The 11,316-nt window shown below is 56.6% G+C and overlaps 1 protein-coding gene across 1 annotated transcript in view; it reads right to left on the bottom strand.

Moving 5' to 3' along the window:
• The window catches only part of srgap1a (SLIT-ROBO Rho GTPase activating protein 1a), a 68,446-nt gene that overhangs the window by 28,843 nt on the left and 28,287 nt on the right, over positions 1-11,316 (bottom strand). Inside the window, 5 exon segments of the mRNA XM_047014636.1 lie at positions 1,194-1,295; positions 1,783-2,004; positions 4,475-4,603; positions 5,239-5,421; positions 10,773-10,835. Of these exon segments, the coding sequence (XP_046870592.1) occupies positions 1,194-1,295; positions 1,783-2,004; positions 4,475-4,603; positions 5,239-5,421; positions 10,773-10,835 (699 nt within the window).

The following is an 11,316-nucleotide window of genomic DNA, read 5'->3' on the forward strand; positions in this document are numbered from 1 at the left end:
AGATTCATAATATTTTAGGACTGTAATGTTGACCTACTGTATGTGCAAAGGTCTGTGTGTGTGTACGTGTGTTTGTGTGTGTTTGTGTGTGTTTGTGTGTGAGTGCCAAAGTAGCTCTTTCGATCGAGTCGGCAGGAGCGGCAGGAACACCTCGAGCTTTGACCTTGGTATACTTCTCCAGACCAGCCCCGCTATGCCTCTCTGCTCTGCTCTGCTCTCCTCTGCTCTCCTCTGAGCTCCCCTGCCTGGTTCTGCACCATCCTGCTCTGCACTGCTCTGCACGGGCAGAGCGGAGCAGGGCAGCGCTGCGGCAAGTCCAAACACTCATCGCTCAGGCTTTGATGTTCCTCCCTGAGGTTTATCTGCTCAAGACAAACACAGGCTGAGGAGATGATGGAGGAGTGGCCGGGCTCAGCCCCCAGCCAGGACGATCCACACTCGCTTCCCTGCACGCCGACGCGAGAGAGAGAGAGAGAGAGAGAGAGAGAGAGAGAGAGAGAGAGAGAGAGAGAGAGAGAGAGAGGAGGAGGGCTGGGGGGGGGGAGATTTGTCTGGGAGTTAGAGGTATAAAAAAAAACAACCTAATGACTAAAATATCAGGCCGCATTGACTGTGTGATTGAAGATAAGGAGAGAGGGTAGGGAAGGGATGGGTGAGGTGGTGAGAGGATCAAACAAACTATCGTTTGAGTGTGTGTGTGTGTGTGTGTGGCTTAAACAGGGGTCTGTTCTGGGTCGTCCCATGGAGAGAGCCATTCAGAGGGCTGCACTGATGACTGAAACGCCAGTGAATTATTAATCTGTGTTTTGCTTCCAGACACAGCCAGACACCCTCCAGGGACACAGCAGAGCACTTCCTGGTTGTCGGAGGATCCACACGTGAGCGGCGTGCTGACGCAGGAACACATCAACACTTCTTAGTAAGGTCGTTTTGACAGGGGCCACCATGTGACCAGGAAGAGCCATCTGGTGACCCTTGCTCAAGGCCCTGCCCCCCCCCCCCCCCCCACACACACACACACACACACTCCTACCGCCCACACACACACACACACACAGAACCAGCTCCCACAGTAGGGAAGGAGGGAGCCTGAGGTGCTCCAGACCGCCTGTTATAATGTCTGTTTGTTTAGCAGATGCTAAAGAGACATCCAGAGAGGCCGACCTCCCATCGCCCAGTGTCCTGCTTCTCACCTCCTCGTTCTCGATCTTCAGCGTGGCCAGGCGAGACTGCAGCTGCTGGAACCTCAACACCAGCTCCCCGTTCACCGGCGGCTGCACCGAGATCTGACACACCTAGACAGGAATCGCATCACAGGAAACCATCACTGTCTGACAGGCAAACCTCGTTTCTCCTGGAACCTGCTCCCGTCATCAGAACCGAAACCACTGCGGTTTCAGTCGGCCACAGCTGACCAGCCGGTGGGCGGGCAAACTAGAGGGCACAGCCAGCCAGACATGATCTGTCTCTGCTGCTGTGGCCCGTAAAGCTGCGACCCATCAGTCCAGACACAATAAAAAAGCAGCAATTAAGATGCTAAATCCAGAGCTTGTTCTGAGGCATTTTAATAAAGCACTGCGCATGGCATTACAGCATGCAGAACTAAAGACTGGGCTTTGGTCTCCACATCTCGAGTCGTTCCTCTACAGTCCACTCGACTTCACAAGAACAACCCCAAAAACAGCTTATTTTTGAACGTACTTGAAATGTTGCACTTATGGTGTGTGTGTGGTGATGTCATCTCCTAATCGTGGTGTGTGTGTGTGTGTCTCCGGGGCTCACCTCGTCTCCCATGTGAGGCTGGAACTCAAACTTGACGGGCGGGCAGAAGGCGGTGGGGAACATCTCCATGAACCTCTGGCGGTCGCTGCGGGGGTCCAGGCTGTCCACAGCGTTCTCCATGATGTCCAGCCCCTCGTGGCGAGACGTCTCCAGGTTGTACTCTGCTGACAGGTAGGTCCGCAGGGCCCGGTTTAGGCTGGCGTGGTAGCCCAGGTCACAGCACTAGGAACGGGGAGGGAGAGGAGAAAGAGGGGTAAGAACCTGGGTGGAGGAGCGCAGGTCAGTGATGGACATCCATGTTCACATTAGTGTTGGTGATGAAGGTGAGAAGCTGTTGAAGTAGCATCATCTCTCCATAGCATCGGAGCCACTTCCCCTAAAACTGTCAATATTTCCCCCAACCTTAAGTCTTTTCCACGGTTCACAATAGGTTTCAGGATCACCTGCCGGGGTCTGACAGGGACAGAGCAGGGTAGTTCCTGGGTTGGTCCACCACAGTAGAACATGGCTGAACCACAGCAGAGAAGACACACACTGTGCCTTCAAACGTCCAAAACTGTCTCCTCTGCAGCACGTAACACTTCTCTCATTAACTAGGGCCTTGAGTGTCTGGAGCCTAGACTAGAGGCCGAACACACACACACACACACTCGCAGCAGCAGTAAAAGAGTCCCAGGGACAATCCTTGGCACCTAGTGAACCTAACAACGCAAAAAACACATATGCGCGTGCACACACACACACACACACACACACACACACACTCACAGTAGAGTGCATGCAGAGGGAGAGCTTTTTGATTGCGCTGCGTGGTCCTGTGGACACGTCCTCTTCCCTCCCTCCCCATCTGTCCCTCCACAAAACAGAACCCTGATCGCTAAGGAACCCTGCTCCCTAGCCGGTTACCCTGGTAACGCCAGAAATGTGGTACAAAACTACTATTTCAGGTCAAAGAATAACATCCCAGGTAAGCCAGTTTATAAATAAGTCATGTTTACAGTGTGGGGGCGTGGGGGTCCTGACAGGATGTGGAGGCAGACTGAGGCTGAGGTAGTGTGTCTCCCTTAAAGTATAAGCCCACATCCCTCTTTTTTCACTCTCCCCCTCTCACTCCTCCCTGCCCCTCCTCCCTGCCCCTCCTCCTCCTCCCCCCTCCCCCTCCTCTCTCACCAGTATAATTCTCCTCTGTAGCTTCCCTCCCCCAGTCTACAGTCTGGGCCTTCCCTCAGACACGAGCTCTGCTGTTAAACTCATCCCGTCCAGAGAGGCTGGTCTGAGGTCTGCTCTCAGGCCTGTGGACACAGGCTGATCTGAGGTCTGCTCTCAGGCCTGTGGACACAGAGGCTGGTCTGAGGTCTGCTCTCAGGCCTGTGGACACAGGCTGATCTGAGGTCTGCTCTCAGGCCTGTGGACACAGAGGCTGGTCTGAGGTCTGCTCTCAGGCCTGTGGACACAGGCTGATCTGAGGTCTGCTCTCAGGCCTGTGGACACAGAGGCTGGTCTGAGGTCTGCTCTCAGGCCTGTGGACACAGGCTGATCTGAGGTCTGCTCTCAGGCCTGTGGACACAGGCTGATCTGAGGTCTGCTCTCAGGCCTGTGGACACAGGCTGATCTGAGGTCTGCTCTCAGGCCTGTGGACACAGAGGCTGGTCTGAGGTCTGCTCTCAGGCCTGTGGACACAGAGGCTGGTCTGAGGTCTGCTCTCAGGCCTGTGGACACAGGCTGATCTGAGGTCTGCTCTCAGGCCTGTGGACACAGAGGCTGGTCTGAGGTCTGCTCTCAGGCCTGTGGACACAGGCTGATCTGAGGTCTGCTCTCAGGCCTGTGGACACAGAGGCTGGTCTGAGGTCTGCTCTCAGGCCTGTGGACACACAGGCTGATCTGAGGTCTGCTCTCAGGCCTGTGGACACAGAGGCTGGTCTGAGGTCTGCTCTCAGGCCTGTGGACACAGGCTGATCTGAGGTCTGCTCTCAGGCCTGTGGACACAGAGGCTGGTCTGAGGTCTGCTCTCAGGCCTGTGGACACAGGCTGATCTGAGGTCTGCTCTCAGGCCTGTGGACACAGAGGCTGGTCTGAGGTCTGCTCTCAGGCCTGTGGACACACAGGCTGATCTGAGGTCTGCTCTCAGGCCTGTGGACACAGAGGCTGGTCTGAGGTCTGCTCTCAGGCCTGTGGACACAGTGCAGACGTGTACCGCTGCAGCAGCGAGCTGATCAGAGAGCAGAAACGCTCTGACCCAGCCAGTCCTGCTGGAGGGGAAGCATGTGGTCCCTCCCTCTGTAGAGCCAGTCTGATGGCAGGGGCTCAGAGTCAGGCTCAACAGCTGTGTGACTGGGACTCAGACTCCATATTTGTGTGTGTATATGCTATGGGGCAGTGTGTGTGTGTGTGTGTGTGTGGAGAGGTGGGTGGTGTGCCTCAGACCTGTGTCTGAAAAGCTTGTTAAGCATGTTAACAAGAGATCCTAGACGGGCCAGAGAGCCTTCAGGGTACACAAACATATACACACACCTACACACACCAACGCACACACCTACACACACCAACGCACACACCTCCACAACATACTGCCTGGAAGCTCCAGGGCACAGTACACTCTGACAACACAGCGTTTCCCCTGTTCCTACGCATGTCGGCGAGCTTGTATGTACACCGTGCCAGCTGGAACAAACAGAGCACCTCGCTGACTTACGTCGATCAGGTCTGACAGGTCGTGGATGTAGTACTTGAAGACGGACGAGTTGGAGGCTTCCAGCGTCAGGAGGTACTCGTTACGAGATTTGATCGACTTCAACTTGTTTTCCGAGTACTTGGCCTGGCGCTGGGGGAGAGAAAGAGAGACAGAGAGAGATAGAGAAACAGAGAGAGGATAGAGAGACAGAGAGAGGGAATGTGGAGAGAGAGAGAGAGAGAGAGTGAGGCAGATGAATTAATGAGCCAAAAAAAAAAAATCCCTTTTATTGAGTCTTTTCTTTCATGTCGGTGTGCTGAGCCTCTCTCAGAAGCCAGGAATACCACAGTGAAATGAAAATAAGCTATTATACACTGCAAGCAAAACAAACTAGAACAAGAACGAGAGGGGGGGGGGGGCAAGGGGGGGACTCTAATCTCTAATCTGTGTGTATTTAAAACAGCTCCTGTCTCACACCCTTCCAGAACACTCCGCAGCTGTGCTGCTCCTAACTTCCTTCCTCCCTGGCCGCTCCGCTATTGGCCGGTGACTCATGCTGTTCCCCCTATCTCCACGCCTTCCAGGAACATTCCAAGAAGACAGGGTCAGAGAGGGGGCTTCCCATGGCAACCAGCCGGCCGGTCGCCCAGCCCTAACAGAACCCAGCAGAGGTCTCTGACCCCGGGGCTGTGAGGGGGGCTACCCAGGTGGGAAGGTCAGGGCTCGGGGGACTCCTTACAGTAGGACTCATTAGTTCCCATGCTTGGGAACTTGTCCTGTCTTACCTTCTCCTTCATCTTCTCGATCTTCTTGACAGAGCTGCGTCTCTGGTTCTTGTCCTCCAGACGGATGTGGAAGACTGGATCTCCCGAGCGGCCAGTCTGCTTCTCCCCCTGCTTCTCCGCCTCCTTCAGCTTGCCCTCCGCGCTAATGCTCTCAGAGTGGTACATGTGGTAGGTCTTCATGACCTGGGGGCCGGGGTCAAAGGTTAGAGGTCGACATCGTTCGTCTTGCTCGTCGAGAGTCGGAGTGGCTTTGAAGACTGCCATGCTGTCATCACTGTTCACCCTCCCACCCGGCGCTGATCGATTCCCAGCTCTAACACAATGGATGTTCTTTTCCCCCCCGCGCCACAAACCAGAGACAGATCCTCTCTCCCCTTCGCAGGGCCGCTCAGATTACACCACAAACTCCCACCATGACCATTCTGTGCGGTTCAATAAAAACCTAATTTCTTAAATAGCTTTGTTGTTTGAGAGCCCATTTAGGGCAGTTAGCTCAAATGACTGTGTTTACGGATGGGGAGTGTCTTGTGTGAGCTGGAAACACCAGCTCAGCCACGGGGTACAGAAGGACCCAAGACACCCAGTCACCCCTGTGGTCATGGCCCGGGACGGAGGCCTGTCGGCGGGGAGTAGGAGCGGGGTGGAGTAGGAGCGGGGTGGAGTAGGAGCGGGGTGGAGTAGGAGCGGGGTGGACTGGGAGCGGGGTGGAGTAGGAGCGGGGTGGTGTAGGAGCGGGGTGGAGTAGGAGCAGGGTGGTGTAGGAGCGGGGTGGAGTAGGAGCGGGTGGAGTAGGAGCGGGGTGGACTGGGAGCGGGGTAGAGTAGGAGCGGGGTGGTGTAGGAGCGGGGTGGAGTAGGAGCGGGGTGGTGTAGGAGCGGGGTGGAGTAGGAGCGGGGTGGTGTAGGAGCGGGGTGGAGTAGGAGCGGGGTGGTGTAGGAGCGGGGTGGAGTAGGAGCGGGGTGGAGTAGGAGCGGGGTGGAGTAGGAGCAGGTTGGAGTAGGAGCGGGGTGGTGTAGGAGCGGGGTGGAGTAGGAGCGGGGTGGAGTAGGAGCGGGGTGGACTGGGAGCGGGGTGGAGTAGGAGCGGGGTGGAGTAGGAGCGGGGTGGTGTAGGAGCGGGGTGGTGTAGGAGCGGGGTGGATTAAGAGCGGGGTGGTGTAGGAGCGGGGTGGAGTAGGAGCGGGGTGGAGTAGGAGCGGGGTGGAGTAGGAGCGGGGTGGACTGGGAGCGGGGTGGAGTAGGAGCGGGGTGGTGTAGGAGCGGGGTGGAGTAGGAGCGGGGTGGTGTAGGAGCGGGGTGGAGTAGGAGCGGGGTGGTGTAGGAGCGGGGTGGAGTAGGAGCGGGGTGGAGTAGGAGCGGGGTGGTGTAGGAGCGGGGTGGAGTAGGAGCGGGGTGGAGTAGGAGCGGGGTGGAGTAGGAGCGGGGTGGTGCAGGAGCAGGGTGGTGTAGGAGCGGGGTGGTGTAGGAGCGGGGTGGATTAAGAGCGGGGTGGTGTAGGAGCGGGGTGGAGTAGGAGCGGGGTGGAGTAGGAGCAGGGTGGTGTAGGAGCGGGGTGGATTAAGAGCGGGGTGGTGTAGGAGCGGGGTGGAGTAGGAGCGGGGTGGAGTAGGAGCGGGGTGGTGTAGGAGCGGGGTGGAGTAGGAGCGGGGTGGAGTAGGAGCGGGGTGGTGTAGGAGCGGGGTGGAGTAGGAGCGGGGTGGAGTAGGAGCAGGGTGGTGTAGGAGCGGGGTGGAGTAGGAGCGGGGTGGAGTAGGAGCGGGGTGGTGTAGGAGCGGGGTGGTGTAGGAGCGGGGTGGTGTAGGAGCGGGGTGGATTAAGAGCGGGGTGGTGTAGGAGCGGGGTGGAGTAGGAGCGGGGTGGAGTAGGAGCGGGGTGGTGTAGGAGCGGGGTGGAGTAGGAGCGGGGTGGAGTAGGAGCGGGGTGGAGTAGGAGCGGGGTGGTGTAGGAGCGGGGTGGAGTAGGAGCGGGGTGGAGTAGGAGCGGGGTGGAGTAGGAGCGGGGTGGTGCAGGAGCAGGGTGGTGTAGGAGCGGGGTGGTGTAGGAGCGGGGTGGATTAAGAGCGGGGTGGTGTAGGAGCGGGGTGGAGTAGGAGCGGGGTGGAGTAGGAGCGGGGTGGTGTAGGAGCGGGGTGGAGTAGGAGCGGGGTGGAGTAGGAGCGGGGTGGTGCAGGAGCAGGGTGGTGTAGGAGCGGGGTGGTGTAGGAGCGGGGTGGATTAAGAGCGGGGTGGTGTAGGAGCGGGGTGGAGTAGGAGCGGGGTGGAGTAGGAGCGGGGTGGTGTAGGAGCGGGGTGGAGTAGGAGCGGGGTGGAGTAGGAGCGGGGTGGTGTAGGAGCGGGGTGGAGTAGGAGCGGGGTGGAGTAGGAGCAGGGTGGTGTAGGAGCGGGGTGGAGTAGGAGCGGGGTGGAGTAGGAGCGGGGTGGTGTAGGAGCGGGGTGGTGTAGGAGCGGGGTGGTGTAGGAGCGGGGTGGATTAAGAGCGGGGTGGTGTAGGAGCGGGGTGGAGTAGGAGCGGGGTGGAGTAGGAGCGGGGTGGTGTAGGAGCGGGGTGGAGTAGGAGCAGGGTGGAGTAGGAGCGGGGTGGTGTATGAGCAGGGTGGAGTAGGAGCGGGGTGGAGTAGGAGCGGGGTGGTTTAGGAGCGGGGTGGAGTAGAAGCGGGGTGGTGTAGGAGCGGGGTGGAGTAGGAGCGGGGTGGTGTAGGAGCGAGGTGGAGTAGGAGCGGGGTGGCCTGGGATCCGACGCAGGGCCCGGCTCAGGTGGTGACAGACTGAAAACTCAAACCACTTCCACTGACTTCCCCCCTTTTGAAGTTAAAGCAGGAGTCAGATGGCTGAGCGGTGAGGGAGTTGGGCTAGTAATCAGAAGGTTGTCGGATCAATTCCCTGCCACATGATGTTGTGTCCTTGGGCAAGGCACTTCACCCTACTTTCCTCAGGGGGAATGTCCCTGTACTTACTGTAAGTCGCTCTGGATAAGAGCGTCAAATGTAAATGTAAAGCAATGATCTGGGGGGGGTTGGTTTGCTAGGATAGTTCTTCACCGAGGGCAGCCTGCTGTACAAGACGTGCTCCAGAGAGTGAGTGGGGAGTCTGCACACTGCGACCATCAGAGCAGAGCAATGGAGCCACACAGGGAAACCCATTACCTTCACTACAACATGCTGATTCAAGCCACTTCCCGAGGTCTGACTCTTTGTTATCAGTGTGTGTTACTCATATCTTTATGCATTAGGAAGTGAGTCAGGAGCAGCGATTGGAAGGCGTCACAGATGTGACTGCTGGGATGTCTTCGAGGGCAGAGCTGAGATGGGAGTTTACAAAAGCTCTTCTGAAACACTGAGGGGGGACACTGAGGGGGGGACACTGAGGGCGGACTCTGAGGGGGGGGGGACACACTGAGGGCGGACTCTGAGGGGGGGACACTGAGGGGGGGACACTGAGGGGGGGACTCTCAGGGGGGGACACTGAGGGGGGACACTGAGGGGGGGACTCTCAGGGGGGGACACTGAGGGGGGACACTGAGGGGGGACTCTGAAGGGGGGACTCTGAAGGGGGGACACCGAGGGGGGGACACTGAGGGGGGCCACTGAGGGGGCCTCTCTGCTGGCTGAGCGGAGGCCTGCTACTGAGACACAGCAGAGGTTTTCCTGCTGACTCACTGGTTACTGTCAGAGGCATGACCAGAATGATGACACACACACGCTAGACTGTTCTTCCCGTTCCTGCCAGCTCGGCTTCTGCACACTGAGCTGTATGAGGCACCATGGATGAGTACAGTGTTGGTACCGGTGTGATTTAGTCATTTGGGAGAAGCGGACGTCTCTCCTCCAGGCTGGAGTAAGGGTCACAGAGGACACAGGCTCCGCTAGCCTGGCACCGCTACCTTGCGGGGGGAGAGAAGCTCTTTCCAAGGCTGGAGGAACCCTCCGACCTCAAACTGAGCAGGAACCAAGAGGACGACTAAGAGATGAGATTGAAGGGCAGCAGCTCCGCCCATGACCTGAATGGACAGTAAATTACAGCCGGGACGTCTGTCCATATGCCTTCTACTGGTCTGGTGAAACCCTCAAAGAGAATCAAACTACAGCCTTGTCTCTCTGGGCTAAACATGTCTGCCCTCAGACGGGGGTATTTCAGTCCCAAAGAAGCAGCAGGGAGCTGGGTGTGTTTGTCTAGTGCTGCAGCCCAGCGTCACGCTGGAACCAGAGAAACCAGGACTGACCCACCGCCAGCCTGACTCTTCACTGAGTGTGTGTGTCTCTGTGTGCGTCTGTGTGTGTGTGCGTGTCTGTGTGTCTGTGCGTGTCTGTGTGTCTGTGCGAGTCTGTGCGTCTCTGTGTGTGTGTGTGTGTGTGTGTCTGTGTGTCTGTGTGTGTGTGTGTGTGTGTGTGTGTGTGGTTCGTGCGCGCCCTGGCTGCCCCTGAGTTTTGGTTGTGTTTTTTTGGAAGGACACATTTAGAGAACGACCAGACCTGTTATTTCCCCGGCCGTGGCCAAACAAACCTCATGGCTTTCTGATGCAACAGCCTTTGTGTGTGTCTGTGGAAGGGCCTGGACTGTACGTGAGAGAGACGGCGTTAGAGCTGGGGTTCCACGTGTCATGTTGAGTTGAAGTGCAGAATGGACGTTACATTCATACAGCATCCTGAAACCTAGGCTCTCCAGCGAGACAAGTTACATTTTTACATTAAATATTATTTATTTAGCAGACGCTTTAATCCCAGGTGACATACGAATAGTGTACATAGGAGATAAATACTAAATAAAGAATAAGAAGTGTGTTGTTGTACAGTATTTCGGGGGGGAAAGGACTGTGTGTTTACCAGACGGTGCTTAACTCTGGTATCTCAGCTACCCGACCACCTGACACCTGCTTGGTCCAGGGACGGCAGGTGAACTGTCTAGCTGTACGCTCCCAAGTAAGGCTATTCTGAACGATCAGTATCATCGTCATAAACAGGAAATCTTTACTGAGGTCGCCATATCGAAATTGATTATTGGGATTTTTCAATTGATCCCTTACAGCATGAGTACAGAGTGGTGAGGTCAAATGGGAGGAACCTGGAGGGGGGGAGGGGAGAGAGAGGGGGGGAGAGAGATAACCCACTAACAGTTTCCTGGCAGTATCTGACACAGCTGGCACCTCCCTGTCATCAGAAGGTCCAGAGACGCTCATGAATCTCAGCCGTCACTCGCAAAAGGCTGAAGGGAGCAATTAAAAGCTCCGGAATTAACTATTGATCAAAGATTGAAGCGCCCTGGACAGATGGGCCTGAAGGAGAGCTGGGTCTACAGACTGCTCTCTGGTGTAGACTCCCCGGCCAGACATGTCTACAGACTGCTCTCTGGTGTAGACCCCCGGCCAGGCATGTCTACAGACTGCTCTGTGGTGTAGACCTCCAGGCATGTCTACAGACTGCTCTCTGGTGTAGACCTCCAGGCCAGGCACGTCTACAGACTGCTCTCTGGTGTAGACCTCCAGGCCAGGCATGTCTACAGACTGCTCTGTGGTGTAAACGGATACAGGAGAGATACTTACAGTGTAGAGCTCATTTAGAACCTTCATCAGGTCCTCCTGGAGTTGGAAGGTGATCTCTTTACTCTGAGAAAGAGAGAGAAAGGAGAGAGAGAGAGAGATAGAGACACACACCATGTTAAATGAGTGCCCTTTGTATACTTGCACTGTCCATCTTTTTCTCTCATACATGTACTATGTTCAATATGGGAATTCATGAAACGATCAAATCGTACAGCAAGAACATCTCACAGGAGGGCATTACAGATGCCAACAGATCATCACCTATAACCAACCTTAACCCTACCCTTCCTACTGTAACCCTACCCTCCCTACTGTAACCCTACCCTCCCTACTGTAACCCTACCCTCCCTACTGTAAGCACCAGTTCTGTGTATCATGTGCATGCTCCCCCAGTCCTAACACAGTTATCCACAGTCTAATCTCATTGAGGAGGGCCTTCCCAGCACAGGGCTGCAGCACGGCTCCTGGGGGACCCCTGCCTCCACCCAGGCCCACTTCCTGCGCCGATGGATGCTTCTGGAACATGTCTGCCTGATGGGTGGGT

The sequence above is a fragment of the Hypomesus transpacificus genome, unplaced genomic scaffold (genome assembly GCF_021917145.1).
Source record: "Hypomesus transpacificus isolate Combined female unplaced genomic scaffold, fHypTra1 scaffold_264, whole genome shotgun sequence".
Taxonomy (NCBI): Eukaryota; Metazoa; Chordata; class Actinopteri; order Osmeriformes; family Osmeridae; genus Hypomesus; species Hypomesus transpacificus.